The sequence below is a fragment of the Vanacampus margaritifer genome, chromosome 15, assembly GCF_051991255.1.
Source record: "Vanacampus margaritifer isolate UIUO_Vmar chromosome 15, RoL_Vmar_1.0, whole genome shotgun sequence".
Taxonomy (NCBI): Eukaryota; Metazoa; Chordata; class Actinopteri; order Syngnathiformes; family Syngnathidae; genus Vanacampus; species Vanacampus margaritifer.
In genome coordinates this window covers 15901292-15921095 of record NC_135446.1, presented here as the reverse complement: position 1 = coordinate 15921095, position 19804 = coordinate 15901292, and the positions used below count along the sequence as shown (strand labels likewise).

The following is a 19804-nucleotide window of genomic DNA, read 5'->3' as shown; positions in this document are numbered from 1 at the left end:
GCGGCGCTGTAGCATTTATGCTAAGGCGGTCGGTGACACGACATGAGGCGTTTTTCCCACCATGGAGGCGACGGGGAAGAGGTAGGGATGGTTGCAGCACTTCTTCAGGTCCATCATGATGTTGAGCAGGGAGACCTGGTTACCCCCGCCTTTGGAGTTCAGAGCCTCAAAGTTCTTGGTGAGAATCAGCTTGTAGTATTTTCTGCGTTTAAAGACGAAAAAAAGACGGAGGATGAACTTTAAGGCCTTTGTTCGGTTTTACAAAGATTTCGCAGTTTGTTCGTGTACTAAACGAGCAAGCCACCAACAGCATCTGACAGTTTGGCAGATGTTGAACAATTAAAAAAATAATAATAATAATAATAAAAAAAGAGAGAGAGACTTCTGCTGTTTATTGCCACTCCAAATACAGGTTTCTGTCTAACTAAACACAAAACAAACCGTATTAAACCGTATTAAGTATTTTTTGGTGGGGCTGGAACAGATTACTGGCATCTCCATCTATGTGGAAATTCTCAGTCCCACATTTTTTCTTATTTGACATCAACAAAGCTAAAATAAAAAAATAATAAAAATAATTATATATATATGTATATATATATATATATAATTATTATTATTATTATTTATTTATTTTATATTTATTAATATATATATATATATATATATATATATGTATATATATATATATATATATATATTAGGGGTGTTTAAAAAAATTGATTCGGCAATATATCACGATATTACAGCGCACAATTCTCGTATTGATTCAATATGCAGCTGAATCGATTTTTAAAGCTCAATTTTTGATGGAAATATTCAACAAAATGTCTTAATTAGAATTAGGGTTCACATTTTAAGCATGGAAGAACGTTATATTAATGGAACATTAAGTCTTAAAAATTGTTGTTGTTTTTTTTTCTTAAGCCTTAAAATTTGATTTCAATGCTGTTTAAACATGAAACAGATTTGTTAAATACAGTGGACCACAGATATAAACCTGAAATAGATTTTCATACAAATCTTACAGTGTACATGTACAAGTTTACTGATAAGTATTTTCTAAATTTGAGTTTAAAAAAAAATCCGCAATAATTGATTTAAAGATTTGTATCGGGATTAATCGGTATCAAATCGAATTGTGACCCATGAATCGTGATACAAATTGAATCGCAAGCTACTAGGCAATTCACACCCCTAATATATATATATATATATATATATATATATATTTTTTTTTTTTTGTTTGTTTTTTTAAAGAAGCAAGTTTGGTACTTCTGCATGGGGCTGAGTTCCACCCGCACGATGAGCTCGGTCTTGGCGGGCATGTTCTTGAAGACGTCGGCCTTGAGCCGCCGCAGCATGTGAGGACCCAGCAGGTCGTGCAGCTTCTTGATCTGGTCCTCCTTGGAGATGTCGGCAAACTCCTCCAGGAAGCCATCCAGGTTGCTGCGCAAGAACAGACCATACGTACATACACAATTAAATAGAAAACATTATTATTATTTTTTTTTATAATATTATTTTTTAATATATAAAATACAACTTAATTATGGTAATGTAGCAACACATTTCTTAATACAATACAATAAAATACAATAAAACTTTTGTAAGGAAAAAAAATTAGATTATTTTTTTATATTGAAACTAGATTAAAATAAAACTTAATTTCTGTTTCAGATTATGTTTTTTGTTTATTTAATTTTCAAAAATAGACTTTATATATATATATATATAATTTGAATACCGCAAATCATAATGCAAAAATTGCAACACAATTCTTGTAATGTAGTGACTTTATTGAAAAACTATAGAACTGTTCTCATAAATTGCAATTTTTTTCCCATAATCATAATCTCAAATTTTTGGGCTTAAAGAACTTGTTTATCATTATATGTATATACCATCTTTTTTCTTCTTCAGGAATAAACTAATTTAAATAAACTTCTCATAATAATAATAATAAAAAATCTTGATAGAATACAACTTCATTTTTGTGATATTGCAATTTTTCCTTTGAAAAATACGACTTACCTCTCACACAGGAATGCATTTTTTTTTTCAGGAAAAAAAATCCAACTCATTCACATATTATTGTGACTTCCTTAAAAGAAACTCAGACTTTAATCTTGTAATAGATTCTTTTTGTATAACAAAACGATTTATCCTCATACAATAAGTTGAGCACTGAGAACACAAGAATTTCATAATGTAAGTCACTCTGCCGAATGTGTGTGTGTGTGTGTGCGCATGCTTTTGTCTGCTACATTGGAGGGCCCATACACGCGGCGTTTTTCCAGGTTTAACTACCATTGTGGGGACCGAATTGAAATTGTAGGGACATTTTGGTGGTCCCCACAAGTTCGAACCTCTTTTTGAGGGTCAAAACTCGATTTTAGAGTTTAGGTTTTGAATTGGGTTATGGGTAAGGTTAGGGTAAGGAATGGGGGTGGGCAATCATTTTTGAAGGTTAGGGTTCGGGGGAAGGGGCTAGGAAATGCATCATGTCAATGAGATGTCCCCACGATGATACAAAGACAAGTATGTGTGTGTGTGTGTGTGTGTGTGTGTGTGTGTATGTCTTACTTGAAGCGGTTGGGGGTGAGGAAATTGAGCAGGTGGAAAAGCTCCTCCAGGTTATTCTGTAGCGGCGTTCCCGTCAGCAGCAGTTTGTGGTCAATCTTGTAGTCGTTGAGGCGGCGGAAAAACTGTAAAGCAAGTGTGTTTTAACATGACGTGGCCACCAGAGGGCACACAAGCATAGCTCAGGACACAACAAGGCGTTTATATAATTAAATGAATCTCACGTCACTGCATTAATGAACAAAAGGTGTATTATTAGATAAATAAAATGTATTTTTTGTCAGAACAGGTGTAGTCTTAGGGGATAAAAGGTGACTTTTCTATAATAAAAGGTGTCATATTAAGACATTCTATTTTTCAAATTAACTTTTTAAAGACTTGGTTTTTTTTTACCAGGTTGAACTTTGACTTTAATGTCATACTATTGTGACTATCTAGAAATAAATATGAATTTATTCTCATATTACAAAATTTCTCCCAAAATTTTTAATTGTAGACGTATTATTTTTTTTCTAAAACAGTATAAACTTTCTAATTCAAATGCCAAATGAATACAGAAGAAAGACTTAGACTTTCTTTCTCAGAGAACCAACAAACAAAAGAAAAATAAAGAAAAGCATACTTACAACTTATCTCTGTAAAGAATTAGATTTTTGTCCACACAAAAAAACTTCAAATACAATTTAGTTCTTTTTGGATTATGACTTTTTTTCTTCTTTTCAAATTCATTAGTTCAAACTTTATTTTTTGGGAACTTTTCCAAATTTGCTGTGATTGACCTCAGGCCAAAACAATAATAAAAAAAACTTTTCCACCATTTTGTCATCTTGGCAACAGGAAACTATGTTTAGGTGAGTGAAGGACCTTCATTTAGACAAAAGTAGAGCTTTGCTGCCATCTCTTGGAATATATTAGCAATTATAAACCTTTTTTGTGTGGTGTCTTATGGATTCTTATCTATTCACTCCAGGCTACGAATGTTTTTTAAATAAAAAAATATGCAACTTTTTAATTTAATGTTTCATTGGTCTTGCCACGTCCATACCTTGGATTGATTATTTTTAAGGCGGTGAGCCTCGTCCACCACCAAGCAGGCCCAGTCGATGGACTTGAGCGCCGTCAGGTCGATGGTCACCAGCTCGTAGGAGGTCAGCAGCACGTGGAACTTTATTGGAGTCTCTCTCTGAACGAGAGAAAAAGAAACATCTTTTGTCATTCGTGCATGTGCTCGGCATATGTCCGACGGAACCCGTCCTGTCTCACCCTCATCTTGAAGGCCTTTTTGCTGCCCTTCATGAGCGCGTCGTCGAAGGAGAATTCGTTCTCCCGGATGATGGCTCGGCTGTCCTTGTCGCCGGTGTAGGTGACCACGTAGAAGTTGGGCGCCCACATCTCAAACTCTCGCTCCCAGTTGATGATGGTGGACAGCGGGGCGCTGACCAGGAAGGGACCTTTAGTGTGACCCTGAAGGACACAAAGGAAGAAAAAAACTCTTAACACTTGCAACTATTTTCTTACAAAAATATGACTTTACTCTACTATATAGCCTTTATGGGTATTTATTGCTTTAGCCAATAGAAAGCTTCTTCTCGGAAGAATACGACTTGTTTTTGTCTAAAAAATAAGACATAATTTTTTCTAATACTGTAATCCCCACCCCCTCCCCCAATCATTTTTTTTAATGCAACATAATTCTCTTGATATAAGATTTTTTTTCTCTCTCTCTCTCTTTTGGGGGGGGGGGGGAGAAGACAATTCTTTTAGTATTGGGACTTTTTTCTTAAAAAAAAAAGATTTTCTTGAGTTTTTTTGCTCAAAAATTTAAATGTAATTTTTATAAAATTGTGGACAAGTTCCCTTCGGTAAAATATGGGTTAATTCTATTAAAAGTAAAATGTTTTCTCAAAATAAAGCCTTCATTCTGTTGTGATAGATTTTTTTTTCGGGGGGAAGATGATATAATTCTTGTAATATTGAGACTTATTTTCTTAAAAAAAGATTATTTGTATTTTAAGTGTGATTTTTTATGCTCAAAAAACAAAACAAAATTCTCACAAAATTGTGTTTTTCTCCCTTTAGAAAAATATTTAATTCTGAATCCTTAACTTAATTCTCGTAATATTGTGACTTTTTCACGCAAAAAAAAACAAAACTTTTTTTTTTTTAAACTGCAACATAATTATCCTAATATTAGTACCTTTTTGTCAAAATAAAGGCTGAATTCTATTCTGTATTATTGGGACTTCTTTTCTTTAAAAAATAAAAAATACTTGATTTTCTTGAATACTGTTTTTTTTTTTAACTAGTGACTTTTTTTAACTCAGAAAAATATGACTTAATTTTCCTAATTTTGTTACTTTTTTCTGAAAAAAAATTAAATCTCATAGTACTGTATTGTGATCCCCCCCGTAGAAATACATCCTAGCTATCATTATATTGTGACTTCTTTGCCAAATAATATGACTTAATTCGTGACTTTTCTCTTGAAAGGAATAAAATGTAATTCTCTTAATATTGTTTTTTTTCTCAGAAAACTACAACTCAATATAAAAAAAGGCATGAACAAAGTGTTGCACAGTGCTACTGGATGCCAGGTACCTCTTTGAAGAGTGAATAGAGAAAGACGATGGTCTGGATGGTCTTGCCCAGACCCATCTCGTCCGCCAGGATGGTGTCGGTGCCTTGAGCCCAGGAAAACCGAAGCCAGTTGAGACCCTCCATCTGGTACAGATGCAGCGTGCCGCCCGTCGACGTCACAAAGTCGGGTTGCTCTTCGTATTTTATCGTCGGCTGCAAAGGAAGAGAAGATTTGTTTTTTAAAAAAACAATTGAATTTTGATGAGACCGCGACGTGAGCTCACGTCAGTGACGGGCGAAGCGGGTGAAGGCTCGTCTTCGCCATCCTGACTCTTGCTCCTCATCCTGCGGGGTTTGTCAGGGTCTTCCTTCGTGATGGCGTCCCTATGTAAATGTTGGGTAAGTTTGGAAGGGAGATGCATCGCCAAAAAGGGGTCAAAGGGCATACCTGTGTCTCCAGTAATTGTTCTTGTAGATGACAAAGTCGGGGATGTCCATATGGTCTTGTTCCCAGGTGCACTGGTCGTAGGTCAGGTCTCGCCACTTCACCAGGTAGTGGTACATCCCTTTCTTATCCACACTGGCATACAGCATGACATTATGTGGTCATCCTGACTAAACTAGCCTAATACAGTCCTCAGGCAATGTATGCAAAGCTTATGTACAAAGTGCCGACGCTGTTTCCGTTTTACAGCCATTAGCATTAGAATATAGCAAAGTTTCATCATTATCACAAATCTGTTTAAAACACTGGGGGAAAGAGCTTTTTTGCAACATGGCCCTGGTTGATCTCTTATACTCTGCTGCCACCTGCTGGCCGTTTGTTGCAATAACTACCATTGCTTTAAGCGTCCTCTTCAGGTCAGAGGTTGCATCAAAGCCTTCTGTATGCGCTAGCATAAAAAAAAACATAAAGGGACTATGGCAATATTTAAAATAGAACGTTTTTATACGTTTTTGGGAGCAAATGACTTAAGTACTAGTTAAGGGGGAAAAAGCAGAATTGGTGCATCTCTAAAGGAATGACACAAAAACTGGAAGGAGAAAAACAAGGATGTATGAAAGGAAGGAAAAAGTAAGGAATTGGTAAAATAACAGTAAGGTGGTATGGAAGGAAGGAAGGAAAAAAATAACAGGATAAAGTAGGATTTATGAAAGGAAAGAACAAAACACGTTGGGTGGAAAGGAAGCATGGATGGAATGAAAGACGGATAGCATGAAAGGAAGGATAGAAACAAGCACAATTCAGAAGAAGTAATGAAGGGAAAGATGGAAGTAAAAGACAAAGGAATGAAAATGACGGTGCAAAAGGAAAGAAAAAGAAGGGAGGGTGGAAGAATGGACTGAAAAGATCGAAAGAAGAAAAGTACCGGTAGGTAAAAAAGATGACTGGAAAGATGAAATGAATGAAGGAAGGAGTGAGAAAAGGATGTATGAAAGGATGCAAAAAGGGACAAAGGAAGGTACGATAGGAAGTAAGGATGATCTGAAAGAAGGAAGACAACAAGGTTGTATGAAAGGGAATAATGAAAGAAGGAAAGTAAGAAGAAAAGATGATAGGAAGGAATAACGCAAGGAGGGAAGAATGGTGAAACTGGATGGCATGAAAGGAATGAATGGAATAAGAGACGGTAGGAAAGGAAGGATGAAAGGAATGGAGGAAGTATGGAAGGTCTGAAGGAAGGATAGACGAATGTTGAAAGTCGAAATAAAGACCCTGCCAGGTAAGCAAAGAAATCTTGGCACTCTTTACCTGTGGTTGATGATGCGATGGATCATCATCCACTCGGGCTTGATGCCGTATTTGTAGTACTTGTCTTCCATGACGGCGTACTCCGGGTCTTTGGCGCGCCGCTTCTCGCTTTTTCCCGCCCCGCCCTCGTCCTCGCCGCCGGAGCCGTAATCCAAACCGGGCGGCTCGTCCATGTCCGTCTTTCTCTGGTAGTTTCGGTACATCACCGAGTGGAAGATCTCCAACTGGAGGGTGGAAAAATATTTGTTAGTCAAATGTTTTAATTGTTTTGTTTTTTTTGCTTTAATTTTAAAAAAAAATACAATAATAGGTCACTTTTTGATTTCACCTGCAGCTCAGTGATCCACGTGCAGTGCCAGTAGGACTGTCCCGCCAGTTTGACGAAGAACTCCCGCTCAGCTCGGCCTTTCATGGGCACCGGTGGCGGCGGCGCATCAAGTGCGGGCGGCGCGTCCGGAGCAGGCGCCGCGTCCGGCGCCGGGACGGGGACCGGAGGCGGAGGCTCCCCCCATCGCCAGTGGAGGATCTTTTGCACGCGTCCTTGGATGGGCGGACACTTAAGAGGTGGGGAAAAAATGGGGGAACAAATGAAACGTGTGCATCCGGAAGAGACGAGAAGGAATAACAAACAGTAGGCTGGGCGATTCGTTAATGTGAATTTAATTAACTCATTCACTGCCATTGACGGCTATAGACGTCAAAAATTACTTTGAACTATTTCTATTAGTTTCAAAATAGTTGAAATGAATTTTTGACGTCTAAAGCCGTCAATAGCAATGAATGAGATAATGAATTAATTAAATTAATTAAAAGGACTCCAAAAAAGGGGTAAAAGTGATTGCAAAATTGGATTTTTTGCAAAATGATTTTCCTTCCATGTCGCCCAGCCCTCACAGACAGGAAGCGCGTGATGTGACCAGCATGCGTGGAAGCCGGCGAGCGTCGGGAGGAACTAACCGTGCATCGTGGACACAACCACTCTCCATTGGGGATCTCTGGCAGTGGAGGGTTTAGACAGTGGATGTGGTAGGAGGATGTGCAGGTGTCACAGCACAACAGTTCCCCTCCGTCTTTACACACCCGACAGAACTCCATGTGGTCGTCGTCCTCCTCCTCCTCCACCCCCGCCCCGACCTCCGACAAGATTCTCTCCTCCACGTCTTCCTCAAAGTCTTCAAAGTCCTCATCTTTTGCTTCCCACTGGATTCCTTCTTTTTCCTTGTGGGGAAGGGAGAGGAAGGTGAGCTGGAGCTTCGCGGGATCGGCAATGCTCGAAAAAATTAAGAGGCCGATCAAAATCAGTGTTCATTTCGGCAAGAAATTTGTATTTAGTTTTAGTCATAATTTGGTTATCTAATTATAATTTAGTTTTAATACAATTTTAGTCAACAAAAATAAAGAACAATTTTAGGCGACTAAATTTCCTTCAGCATACAATTTCAATTTTTATACAGAAAATTATAACACACCTATTTGTAACTATAGTTTAACACGCAAGACACATTTAACATAACAGTATTTTTATTAAACTTTGTTTCAATGAAATTTTAAAAAAGTGCATATTTGCATGAGATTAATTTTACAGCTGCACAATGAATGGAAACATGTTTGAACTAGAGGTGGCAGGGGATAATTTTTTTTAAGTGTAATTAATCGATGAATTCAATATTTAACTCACAATTAATCGCACATTTTATAGCTATTCTAAAAAATTTTTTTATAAGTTTTCATACTCTTGCTGACACAAAAGTGGAAAAAATGTTAAAGGGATACTTGACTCATTTTCAGTAGTAAAAAGTTCATATTTTGTTCAGAATAAATTTGATAACTTCATTATTTTTCATGTACAATTGATACCTTTAAAAAACAATTTTTTCCACTTGTTGTCAACTGAAGATGACATCACCTGTGCTGAGGAAGTAGGTAACGACCAATCACGGCTCAGTTTGCTGACCAGAACCAAAAAACACAAGTGGAAGATTTTGTTTTTAAAGTTATTAATTGTATATTAAAAATAATGAAGTTATCAAATACATTTTAGACAAAATATGAACGTTTTACTGATGAAAATGGCTCAACGAGTCAAGTATCCCTTTAAACTAATAGAAATATGGCTGCATCTTTTAGTCATTGATACAGTAATTTCATAATAATTCATTAAATTCTGTTAAAGTTAAAAACATGTGTGATATTGATTTGTGTTGGTCATATTTCTGCCACTAGATGGCATAATTGCATTTGTAAGACATTGGTGACAGCTCAGTGCATTTTTCTCTTCATATTAAGAGCCATTTCATTTTGAACAAAGTAACTTGTGAAATTCTGCACATTTTTTAAATGATAAAATGCAACGTGACCCCAGTTTTCACAAATATATGCATTATTATTACATTTATTATTAATTATTTATTTATTGCAACCGATTTAATTTCGTTTCATTTTTGTCTGGAAAAATGTGATGAAAAAAATTTTGCCACAAAATTATCATTGTTCAAAATAATAATGATAATAATAATAATAATCAGCTGGCGTTTTACACGCCGATATAATCTTACTTTCTCATGAAACAGTAAATGCTGTTCAGTAGGGATGGAGAGGAAGTTAATGACATGCATGGCTAACAGATCAGATATTTTCCTGCCAGATATCAGCATCAGCCTAAAAATAAAAATCGATATCGGTCGGGCCCTACGCAAAAGGTGTCGGACTCACGCAGTGAGGGCAACTCCACTTGCCCTCAGGAGCCTTTTCCAACTCGGGCTCCAGGCACACCAGGTGGTACGCTCGCGGGCACGTGTCGCAAAGAATGATCTCGCCGCCCTGCTGACACACCTCGCAGTAGTCCTGATGGTCCGTCTCGTAGCCGTCGCCTTCCTCATCACCTGGAACTGAAAGGTTACGCAAATGAAACGGGATTCCAATCCCAGCTGCCGGCAAGCCATGCTTACTTTTCTTCTTCTTCTTAGCCGACCGCCCGCGCTTGCTCTTCTTGACGCGACCGGAGCTGTCGGAGCGAACCGAGGAGCTGTGGACGCTGGAGTCCTCCTGCTCCGATTCGTCCTCGTCCACGTCGTCGCTCTGACGGAGACACGCGAGGTTAGCTTGACCCGGCAACCGTCACCTGTGCGGACGTCACGCTCGTACTCACGGAGCAGCTCTTCTTTCTCTTCGTGCACACTGGGGAAAGTTTGATACGAATGGGCGCCATCTTTTTCGCCTTGGCTGCAGCCAAGGCCTTTTTCTTGTCGGGGACTCGAGGACTTTTACTGCGCTTTTTGTAACCTGGGCCTGCGCAACCAAAACTCAACATTATTAGCATATGTAGCTTTTCAACCGCATTTATTTTATATCTATGAGAACAAGGGGAAAACAGCACCCAAGACTGACCTTTGCCTTCTTTCGTCTTGGCCTTCCGGATGGGTGGCGGCTGCGGCGGCGTAGGCACAGGTGGAGGCGAGGCGGTCGCCGCGGAGACCTGCTCGGCGACAGCGATGGCGGCGGCGGCCGCAGCCGCAGCCACCGCGGCAGCGTTGCCTTTGAAGGGGTTGTTGAAACTGAACTCCCTCCACTTGGCCCCCAAGATGGTCATCATCTTGGACATCGGGATCTTGGGGTTCTTCTTAGCGATCATGGGTCTACCAGAAGGAGACATTGGAATTTGTCAAGAAATCAAGTGGCAGGTGGTCAGGAGAGTGTCAAAACCCGATACAGGGTCGTAGTTTTTCAAGATTTCCACCTCATAAATTGACTGAAGGCCTTGTAGTTGGTAAGCTCCCTGTAGTCTTCCTCGGTGAAGGTATGATCAACATCCTCCAGACCCCATTCCTTTGCCAGCTGGGCTGAGGTCTTCTGCTCCACAGGCTGCTGTGAAGCAACCAGCGGTCAGGTTATTGCAACCATCAAAACCAGAACTGACTTGTATACTATAATAGTTACTGTACATGTGCATTTTATTTTACCCTTGTGGTCTCCTCTTGACTGCTGTCTCGGTCCTCGTCATCTTTTTTCTTCCTCTTGGTTTTCTTCTCCTTCTTTTCTTTGTGTTTTTTCCTCTTCTTCTTCTCACCAGAGCCATAGCCGCTGGCGACGCTGTCTGAGTGGTCGCCGAAGTCTCTGTCCCGCGCCGAGTCCCGCTCTACATCGCTGTCCTGAGTAGACGATAAAGCGGTGAGGAGCAGCTGATGAGATCAAGCACAGTCAAAAGAGACGCGGTCCGACGTACTATCTTCTTGCGCTTTTTCACCCTCAGGGGTTTGCCCTCTTTGTCCTTCTTCTTGGCGTCCTTCTTTTTCTTTGGACGTCCTTTCTTTTTACACGGGACCTCTCTGTCAGATGTGTCCGCTTCTTCGTCTGTGGAGAAAGACAATCATTAGAAACACTAGGATCCACTTGAAATAATGACTCACAAACAAACGCCCATTTCATGGGAACATCTTCAACGGTCATCCATTTGCTCGTCACTGACTGGACATTTTTGAGTCTCCAATGAACCTAACATGCATGTTTTTCGAATGCAATGCCAGAAGAAAACTCACACAAGCACGGACGGGGACAACAAACTCCACTCATGAAGGCTAGAGCAGAGATTCAAACCCTGAGCCACAGACATGCTAACCACGTGTCCACAGTTCTGCCTGAAAACAGTTGTTCATACATACTGTGTCTTGATCAGATTAACCCTAAAGGACTGAGTCAGGCTTTTTTTTTGTTTTTTGTGGACAAAAATGCTTGCTAGGAATATTCCTAAAAAGAAGCAAAATAACCTGGAGCAAAGCACTAGAACCTGCAAATTGACCCTGGCTAAAGTAATGAAGCTAATTCGAAACAAAAGTCTGATAACAAACGTTGATTGTGTGTACCTCCACCTCTTCAAGCTCCCTTGCTATCCGTGTGGGAACGCCGCCAACGTCACGCTGAGGGGCGGCCGCCGCGCTCACTCGAGCTCGAGGACTCGAAGGCCCCGCCGGTGGAGAGCCGCGACGCAACGGGGGGCAGGGGGACTCGAAATCAGGCCGTGGAGGTCGCGAGGGGGTTAAGGACCTCACCGTGAGAGCTCATTTATCAGTCTAGCACGGCGGCGGGTTCGAGTCTGGCTCATTCGAATGAATCTTTGTTGTTGTAAACATTAGAAAGCCGCGACTTTGCCCGCCTTTCACTTTCACCCCCAGAAACTTCTAGAACTATCAAAATTATACTCTCGAGGTAAAGAAGTGTTAAATATTACAAATAAACATGTTGGGAAGTCAGCCATGAAACATCAGCAGTCCCTTTATGAGAGACAATTGTGTGTCGATTTAACCCGAATGCGTTTGAACGCATCACGAAAAATGTCCTGGTATGCTGTCATTCCTGTGACACGCGTGTCACGGGTGGGGGTGAGGAAGATGACACTTTGGCAGTGGACACAAACTTCCCGAGCAGACCGAGCTTATTTAGTGCGCATCACGGTGCTTAAAACGTCGTTTCCCTCCAGCTGGAAACGTGCAGCATTTGCAATGCAGCTGCAAGGACCGGGCGTCCAAACGTCGGTTTAAAAGTGTTGTTTTCATCCGGGACGCCTTCACGTACCTGGGGCGGCTGCAGTTTGCCGAAGCGCCGCGGGCGAGTTGATGTCGCTTCTCGCGTCTAATAAGTCTCCGCCGTCCCCGTCTCCGTCGTCTTCTTCCTCAAAATCTCCTCCCTCGGAATGAAACGCCGTGCCCTCGTCTTCCTCACAGGCCCGCGGAGGATAGGACATGATAGTCCTCTCATCTGGATCCCGTCCTTGTGCGCAACAAAAACAAAAAACAAAAAATTATCGTGCTGTTTATTTAATATTCAAATCGGGGGGAAAGTGAGGGGGGGGGCATTTTACACTAGGCAGAGAGCAACAAAGATGGCCGCCCTCTTATATTTATTTTTTAACAACCCACCCCCCCCCCCCCCTTAACCCCCCAATAAAAAAAAAATCCCCTTACATAAAAAATGGCTGACTATATTATTTCAGCCCCCCCCCCTCCCTTTTTTCCCCCTGTGCGCCCCCTCCCTCCTCAAAAAGCTCCACATTGTTACAGGAGAAAAAAAAAAAGGGGGGGGGGCATGCGATCATATTGTTATTACTTGTTTGTGTCCACCCCCCTCCCGGACTGAGACTATTCCCCACCCCTTCACCCTCTTATCTTCAGACTTGTGGTGTCACTTTCTGCATTGCAGAGCAAATCTATCAAGCATGGCCCCCACCAGTGTATAAATGTGTGTGTGTGTGTGTGTGTGTGTGTGTGTGTGTGTGTGTGTGTGTGTGTGTGTGTGTGTTGGGAAAGGATCTAGAGAGAGAGAGAAAATGAAAAAAAAGGGGGGGGGGTGCAAAGAAGAAAAAAAATCTGCCGCAGCCATGCCCAGACTTACATCAGATTGTATTGCTTAAAAATTAACCGCTTGTGGTGAGGTTGGAAGTCAGTGAACGGATGTGAAGGCAATTGATTAAATGCTAATATGCTAATATGCTAACGGTTGATTGGGAAGATAGCAGCCTGAGGAGAAAAAGAAAGAAAGAAAGGAAGGAAGGGAGGAAGGAAGGAGAGGGGATGTACGAAAGGAGAGACAATACATGACTGAAGTTAGGCAGGACATAAGGAAGGAAGCAATATGTAGCCTATGGAATAAAGGAATCAAAGTAATAAGGAAGGAGTGAAAAAGGATGGATTGAATGAAGAAGAGGTAGAAATGAAGGAATCAGTGACTAGGAAGGACTGGGGTGAATAATGGCAGGAAGAAAGGAGGAAAAAGGGGGAAATGTATGAAGGAGGTCTGGTTGGAAGGAAGGAAGGAAGGAAAGAAGTCAGGCGAGCAAGGAAGCAAAAAAGAAAAGAGAAGAGGGAAAACAAGCAAGGAAAGAAGGAAAACATAGAAAGAGGGATAAATAGGTGAATAGCAGGAACAAGGGTGGAGGAACGAAGAATATAGCAGGAAGGAAATGACGCATAAAAGGAAGGAAGGGAAGATGGCAGAAAAGACGAAGGAAAGGGACTGAATGAAGGAATAAAGAAAGGATGCCGACAGGAAGCAAGGCGGAAGAAAGAATGATAAGGGAACAAGGATGTATGAAAGAAAGAAAACGAGTGTGGAAGAATGAAGAATGGAAGGGGGATAAGATGTATACAGAAAGGATGAAAGGAAGGGAATGTGAAGACTAAGAGTATGAAAGGAAATGAATAAAATGGAGGAAGAATCCAAGTAGGGGTCAATAAAAAGATGAATGGAAGAAGGATGGGATGAAGTTTGGAAGGAATATAGAGGAAAAAATAAAAAGAGGAAGGGAGGAATGAAGAAAGGAAGGGGAGAATGAAAGAAGGGAGGAGGCTCACTATGAAAGATATTCACAATTTTTAAAATGTAATTAGTAAATCAAAGTTATACAATAACATTTTTTATAACGTTTTTAATAATAATACTGTACAATAAATAAAAGTAAAGAAACGTGTTTCGGAGTGGGAAACAGCCACTTTGCAATGCGCGTAATGACCACTAAAGGTCGCTGTTTGTCAAGTGTTGCGTAAAAATGTCTGTGTGACAAATACTTCCGGCGGGAAACCACAGAAGAAGAATGCACAAATGGCAACAATCGAGGAAAACGGACCGTCTACTCATGTATGTTTACTTTGCTGACTATTTACGTTCTTATTGTCTATGTTATTAAGTTTAGAATTTGGCGTTTGAATCCGAATAGCGAATGCGTGTGTCTTTTTCCCGAAAAGCGACACTCGAGCGTTTAGCAAATCTGTCGCTAACGAGTTAGCGGTCAGGTGATTCAATGAAGATTCAAATGAATGAACGGACATTTTCGCATTAATATTAATCAGATTGTATGTTAATGTAAATTTTAAGATCAGTTTGTCAAGGAGACTCCATAAATAAAACATAACATACTTAACGCGAGTAACTTTATGCTAAGTGAAGTCAAACGTTATAAATTAAGTACCAACTAAAATAACTCATCACTAATAAGTATCACCATAATAGCCAATAAAATACGGAAATTGGTCAACATTTTAACGTTTTATTTAATAGTTTAAAACAACTGAGCGGTATTTAAATGCACTGTATTGTTGTTGTTTTTTAAAGTACTTTTTTGTACTCAGGAACGTGACTTGTCATCATCATCCCAGGCGAGGCAGAAACTCCAGGGCCTCTTGAACAAGAACATGAGGATCCGCATGACTGACGGCCGGACCTTGGTGGGCCTTTTCCTCTGCACGGACCGAGACTGTAACATAATCCTCGGGTCGGCTCAGGAGTTCCTCAAATCCAAAGGTGAGCACGGAGCAATGCTTGAAGCAATGGTGGCAGGCAGTTTATTAATTGTCATGTTTTTTTGAAATTATTTTTTTAAATCTTCTTTTAAGACACTTTCTCTCAGGGGGAACCCCGAGTTCTGGGCCTGGCCATGATCCCGGGTCACCATGTGGTGTCCATCGAGGCCGAAGCGGACATTCTGGACGACACGCAACCATACGGCGTGAACCACTAGGAAATTAATGGACTAAGATTGGACTTGTGCTTTTGTTTTTTATACCGTGTGTACACCATGGTGGATGCTGTAGTGGCTGTGAGCGCCGTTCGCCCAGTAACTAGAAGGCCCCCTGTTCGATTCCTGCTCTCTCCAAGTCACGTGTCCCTGGGCAAGATACTTCACATGGATGGTGCAAATGTTTGGCAGCCACGCTTTCAGTCAGCCTGGCCCAGAGCAGCTGTGACTACTTGCGTAGTTTACCGCCACCAGTGTGTGATCGCAAGAATAATGTATCCATTGTAAAGCATCTTTGTGTGTCCAGAAAAGGGAGTCTCAAAGTTCAGGGGGGGGGGGGGGGGGGAATCCCAGAAGTTTAATACATGGAGCTTTTATTCTCTGAGTCAAAAACTCCAGTTATCCCGGTAAGAAGAATTGTCGTCTTTTATACTGCCCTGCGATTGGTTGGCAAATAGTTCAGGGCTTGTCCCGCCTCTGCATCGTAGCCATCAAGGATAAGCTCCAACTTGATTTTTATGTATGACACGCATCAGTAACATTTTAGTTTTTTGGATCATTTTAATGCAGTTGAGCTCTGCATCAGCTTTACAACAGAAAATGCAAGAAACACAATAAAAACAAACTTAATAAATAACATGTTATCTTCCATAAATTACAGTGTTTTTTTAAAGAATTAAGTACAGTGCTACCTTAGCAGCTTTCCAAGTACATCCACCAAGCATTCTGTGTCTCACTGTATTTTGAAGCGTCAGTCATATTCCTAAGACACTTTCGGCTTGGCAATAGTTGCAGTTTTAGAGCCTTTGTTCGGAAAACGGTGCTTTTGACAACAAAAGTGCAGATTTTGAAATTATGAAATAGAAACGCTTTTCTTGTCTCAGCATTGTCCATTTTGGACTTAATGCATTTGATGATTTCAGTCTTTGAGCAAAATGGTTAATAAAAAAAAATAATAATGGCACATGAACCAAGTAAAAAAAAAAAAAAACTGTGGCAAAATGAAGTGAACTTTTGCAATTTTAAGTCTGTCAGCCATTTTTGCTCCGAACTGAAAAGTCCTCACTGTGACGCTGCGCGGAGTCGTCCTCTACTGGAATTTAAAGTGGAAGCTTCCTCCCGACTCAAAGGGGTTGAAGGGAAAAGGCCAGGCGTGGCCATTGTGACCGCCGCCCTGCTGCTGCTGGTTTTCCGGATCCAACGGATCCTCACCTGCGTCAAACTTCTGTCTCATTTCTGAAAATATGAGGAAAGAAAAAACTTTAATTACTTATACAAATAGTCAAGGCAGATAATAATAAACTGCTTAAAATGATTTTAATTCAGCTCGACCCAAGTGAATCTACTGTAATTGAATAATTAATAATTCCATTTAACTCCATTTAAATTGATAATGGATGGATGGATGATTTAGCTCAACTCTGCTAAACCTGTTATTTAGGCTAGTATGCTAACACCTAAAAGTCAAAACTGACATAACATCACGTGTGGAATTATTATTATTATTTTTTTTAAGTGCAGCAGCTCATATAGTTCTCGAAGCAGTGTCTCATCATTAACAGGTTTCCTGACCTGGATCGGTGAGGACTTCCTTAGCCGACGCGATGTCAATGAACTTCTTCTCCGCCTCCTTCTTCTCCACCTCTGATTGGAAGTTGTCAGGGTGCCACTGCTGCGCCAACTTCCTGTACGCCTTGATGATCTCCTGCTTGTTGGCCGTCCTGAAAAGAGCACTCAAAAAAGTCAACGACCCAAGGGCAAAGAACAATACAGCTATAAATCGGATATTGCTTTTTGTAATAGATTTATTGCTTTGATTTTATTTTTATTTTTTTTAAGGTTTCAAACAAATGCAAATACAAATGCTTTGTGTGTGCCAAGGCAGTACCGGCTCACTCCGAGTATCTTGTAGTAGTCTCTCTTTCGGGAGATCTTCAGCAGCTTCCGAGCTCGCTCAAGCCCTTCTCGGATGTCGTTGCTGTCGCCGTCAAACTCCTGCGCCTCCTGGTAGTCATCCACGGCTGCGTTGGTACGCCAGAATGAATGACAGCGCCACCGTGTGGACGGGAGTTTGTAGCTCAGGCGGGGCCTACCTTTTTCATAATCCTGGTGGAGGATGAAGGCCTCGGCGCGGTCGCGCAGGATCTTGGCGTTGCGAGGGTCACTCTGATGCGCCTCCGAACACACGTCGATGGCCTCCGTGGTTGACTTGACCTGGAAATGGCCACATGCATATTCAGGGTGCTTTGCAATCTGTATGTTGTTTATAATTATTTACATAATGTAGAGTTGAGATGATGATCTCAAATCTTGAGTAGTCACTGATACCACTATGTTTTTGATACAGAAAATTTCCAATATACATAATTTTAAAGAATGACCTATACATCCAAATATAGCATTTTTTTCTTATTATTCCATATTGCAAAACAGTGTCTCACCTTGACGAGACAGAAGCAGATCCTCTCTTTTGCCAGGTTGGTGTAGTACAGTACGTGTGGCTCCGCCATCATCACGCCCTCGTATTTCTCAATGGCGTCACGGTACCTAGAGTTTAGTCAAATTAAAACTAGAGGCCGAGAGCACAGCGGCGCGGCGCCCCGTCCATCATACCCCACCTTTCCACCTGGACGAGCTCCTCGGCCGAGTCCAGCTGCTTGCTGAGCTTCTTCACTTGCCTATAGTGGCCCAGACAATCCTTGTCATCCTGGTCTAGCTTCAAACACTCTCGGGCTTGGCTGCGCACAAAGCGAGAGGAGTGTGAGGGGGTTGGACGGTAGAAGAGGGAACAGCGCGGGGGTCTCGACTCACTTAAGAGACTCGTGGTGCTCCCCCAGGCTGTAATGCAGCAGGCTGAGCTTGAGGAAAGCGGCGCGGTTGTCGCTGCGCAGCCGGGTGGCGGGCGCCAGGTCCTGGATGGCCTTCTGCGGGTCCCCGGTGCGAAGGTAGCAGTCGGCGCGAAGCTCCCGCATCTCGGGATCCCACGGTGAGATCTAGCAGGGGGGGGTGGTGAATTATCCTAACAAAATAAACGCTCAAGCCTAATCCAGGACCCCGTTTTTAGGGGTACCTCAATAACTCGCTCCAGCAGTGAGACGGCGCCGCCGTAGTTGCCCCGGTGGTATTCTGCCCTGGCATCCTCCTGCAGCATTTCCAGGTCTTCGGCTCTTGCCAGCTGCTCCTGTGCATCCGTATTCTCTGGAGACGGCCGGAGCTGTGGAACACAAAACAAAATTGCACAATCACTTCAATTTGAGCCAGGAAAAAAACTTGCAAGACTATAAGAGGTTAGATGTGCTCACCACTGCTTCAAAGTCGTCACGGGCCTCTTGTGCATTGCCTTGTTTTAGAAGGATGTTCCCCCTCTGGAGTCGGGCCTGGGAAAGCACAGGACCACAAGAGAAGGGCGTAATGTGAAGCAAAGAGAGCGGACGTGTGATTTTTAAAATGTTTTATATCTCACAGCGAGGAAGTCATGCTTGAGTTGAATGGCCCTGGTCAGATCGGGGAGGGCCGATCGGGACTTGCCCATGGCCAGGAACACGGCGGCGCGTTTGTAGTATGTCAGGTAGTTTTTCGAATCCAGCTCTGGACACACCAAGATATTCCAACTTCAAGTCTCACATTTGACACTTCAATAATTCCACGGCATTTCACATTAGCTTCAGCTGAAATGTAACAAATTCACCTCAAATTCAATATTCCTCAGCCGATTTCAACAATTCCAAATGCTCACATTTCTACATTTTTCGAAGACTCTTGCTTTGGACATGAGTGATTATGGTGAGCTTACCCACAGCAGAGTGGTAATGGGACAAGGCTTCAGCCAGCTGACCGGCTGCCAAAAGTTTACGGCCCATCTCCAAGTGATGTTCGATCTCGCCGCGAGTCGCACCCAAGACCCCTGGAACATAACGCGGTGGTCCTTTAAAACAATTCAACTAGTTGACACGGCGACGTGTATCGGCTTACCGTCCAGATGTAGATCCAGGATGACACAGATCAGGGACAAGGAGCACAAGACCCCGCTAAATCCAGTCAGGCGTCCCCAGTCCATAACTGCGATGGTTTATTAATCCACAAAACACAAAGTCGACGCCATTCTGCAGCTAAACAGCTCTTTTCGTCGGAGGTAACAGCTAGCCGTGCAGTGTATTTGCTGTCTGTGCTAAAGTTCCGTGTGGAAAACAACGCTCAGCAAAATGACCCCCCCTCAATGAAACATGGCGCTTTTAACGCAACACTCCGCATAAAAGAAAAACTTGAAACAGAACTACAATTTTTAGCGTTTTTTTTAGTTGCGCCAATAACGAAAATACCACATACATACAACAGTAAATTATATTTTTTGTTTCATTTGTATGACCACGCCCTTTACGTGGACATCA

The 19804-nt window shown here is 41.7% G+C and overlaps 3 protein-coding genes across 7 annotated transcripts in view; 1 reads left to right on the top strand and 2 right to left on the bottom strand.

The window, feature by feature from the left end:
* chd3 (chromodomain helicase DNA binding protein 3) overlaps window positions 1–12767 on the bottom strand; it is a 35039-nt gene extending 22272 nt beyond the window's left edge. For 2 of the 5 annotated variants that reach the window (XM_077545663.1, XM_077545658.1), the window contains exons 1-18: window positions 12482–12767; window positions 11136–11263; window positions 10873–11061; window positions 10650–10777; window positions 10301–10548; window positions 10062–10201; window positions 9626–9991; window positions 7871–8131; window positions 7242–7469; window positions 6914–7137; window positions 5609–5740; window positions 5445–5544; window positions 5182–5373; window positions 3847–4047; window positions 3629–3766; window positions 2587–2708; window positions 1276–1449; window positions 61–202 (exon numbers count right to left, since the gene is read on the bottom strand). In XM_077545663.1, coding sequence (XP_077401789.1) covers window positions 61–202; window positions 1276–1449; window positions 2587–2708; window positions 3629–3766; window positions 3847–4047; window positions 5182–5373; window positions 5445–5544; window positions 5609–5740; window positions 6914–7137; window positions 7242–7469; window positions 7871–8131; window positions 9626–9991; window positions 10062–10201; window positions 10301–10548; window positions 10650–10777; window positions 10873–11061; window positions 11136–11263; window positions 12482–12650 — 3282 coding nt within the window. In that variant the 5' untranslated portion in view covers window positions 12651–12767. The remainder of the gene's footprint in view (window positions 1–60; window positions 203–1275; window positions 1450–2586; window positions 2709–3628; window positions 3767–3846; window positions 4048–5181; window positions 5374–5444; window positions 5545–5608; window positions 5741–6913; window positions 7138–7241; window positions 7470–7870; window positions 8132–9625; window positions 9992–10061; window positions 10202–10300; window positions 10549–10649; window positions 10778–10872; window positions 11062–11135; window positions 11264–12481) is intronic. The other 3 variants (XM_077545661.1, XM_077545662.1, XM_077545660.1) reach the window with 3 other exon arrangements.
* A 1626-nt stretch (window positions 12768–14393) lies between these two features.
* naa38 (N-alpha-acetyltransferase 38, NatC auxiliary subunit) lies at window positions 14394–16053 on the top strand. The gene is made up of 3 exons (XM_077545666.1): window positions 14394–14539; window positions 15031–15202; window positions 15295–16053. The coding sequence occupies exons 1-3, from the start codon at window positions 14504–14506 to the stop codon at window positions 15417–15419; spliced, it is 333 nt and encodes a 110-aa protein (XP_077401792.1). The 5' UTR covers window positions 14394–14503; the 3' UTR covers window positions 15420–16053.
* A 23-nt stretch (window positions 16054–16076) lies between these two features.
* Window positions 16077–19750, bottom strand: dnajc3b (DnaJ (Hsp40) homolog, subfamily C, member 3b). Its single transcript, XM_077545664.1, has 12 exons — window positions 19389–19750; window positions 19210–19320; window positions 18880–19004; window positions 18719–18793; window positions 18487–18630; window positions 18228–18409; window positions 18035–18154; window positions 17858–17963; window positions 17510–17630; window positions 17305–17437; window positions 16989–17137; window positions 16077–16652 (listed from the first exon to the last, which is right to left on the bottom strand). Exons 1-12 carry the CDS (start codon window positions 19471–19473, stop codon window positions 16507–16509), a joined length of 1497 nt encoding a protein of 498 aa, XP_077401790.1. The 5' UTR covers window positions 19474–19750; the 3' UTR covers window positions 16077–16506.
* Window positions 19751–19804: the final 54 nt, after the last annotated feature.

Coding starts and splice junctions, on each gene's coding strand:
- naa38 (XM_077545666.1), top strand. CDS start 14,504: ATGGCAACAATCGAGGAAAACGGACCGTCTACTCAT. Junction 14,540..15,030: donor AAAACGGACCGTCTACTCAT/GTATGTTTACTT, acceptor TTTTGTACTCAG/GAACGTGACTTGTCATCATC. Junction 15,203..15,294: donor GGAGTTCCTCAAATCCAAAG/GTGAGCACGGAG, acceptor TCTTCTTTTAAG/ACACTTTCTCTCAGGGGGAA.
- dnajc3b (XM_077545664.1), bottom strand. CDS start 19,473: ATGGACTGGGGACGCCTGACTGGATTTAGCGGGGTCTTGTGCTCCTTG. Junction 19,321..19,388: donor CCTGGATCTACATCTGGACG/GTAAGCCGATAC, acceptor GTTATGTTCCAG/GGGTCTTGGGTGCGACTCGC. Junction 17,631..17,857: donor TCTGCTTCTGTCTCGTCAAG/GTGAGACACTGT, acceptor GGCCATTTCCAG/GTCAAGTCAACCACGGAGGC.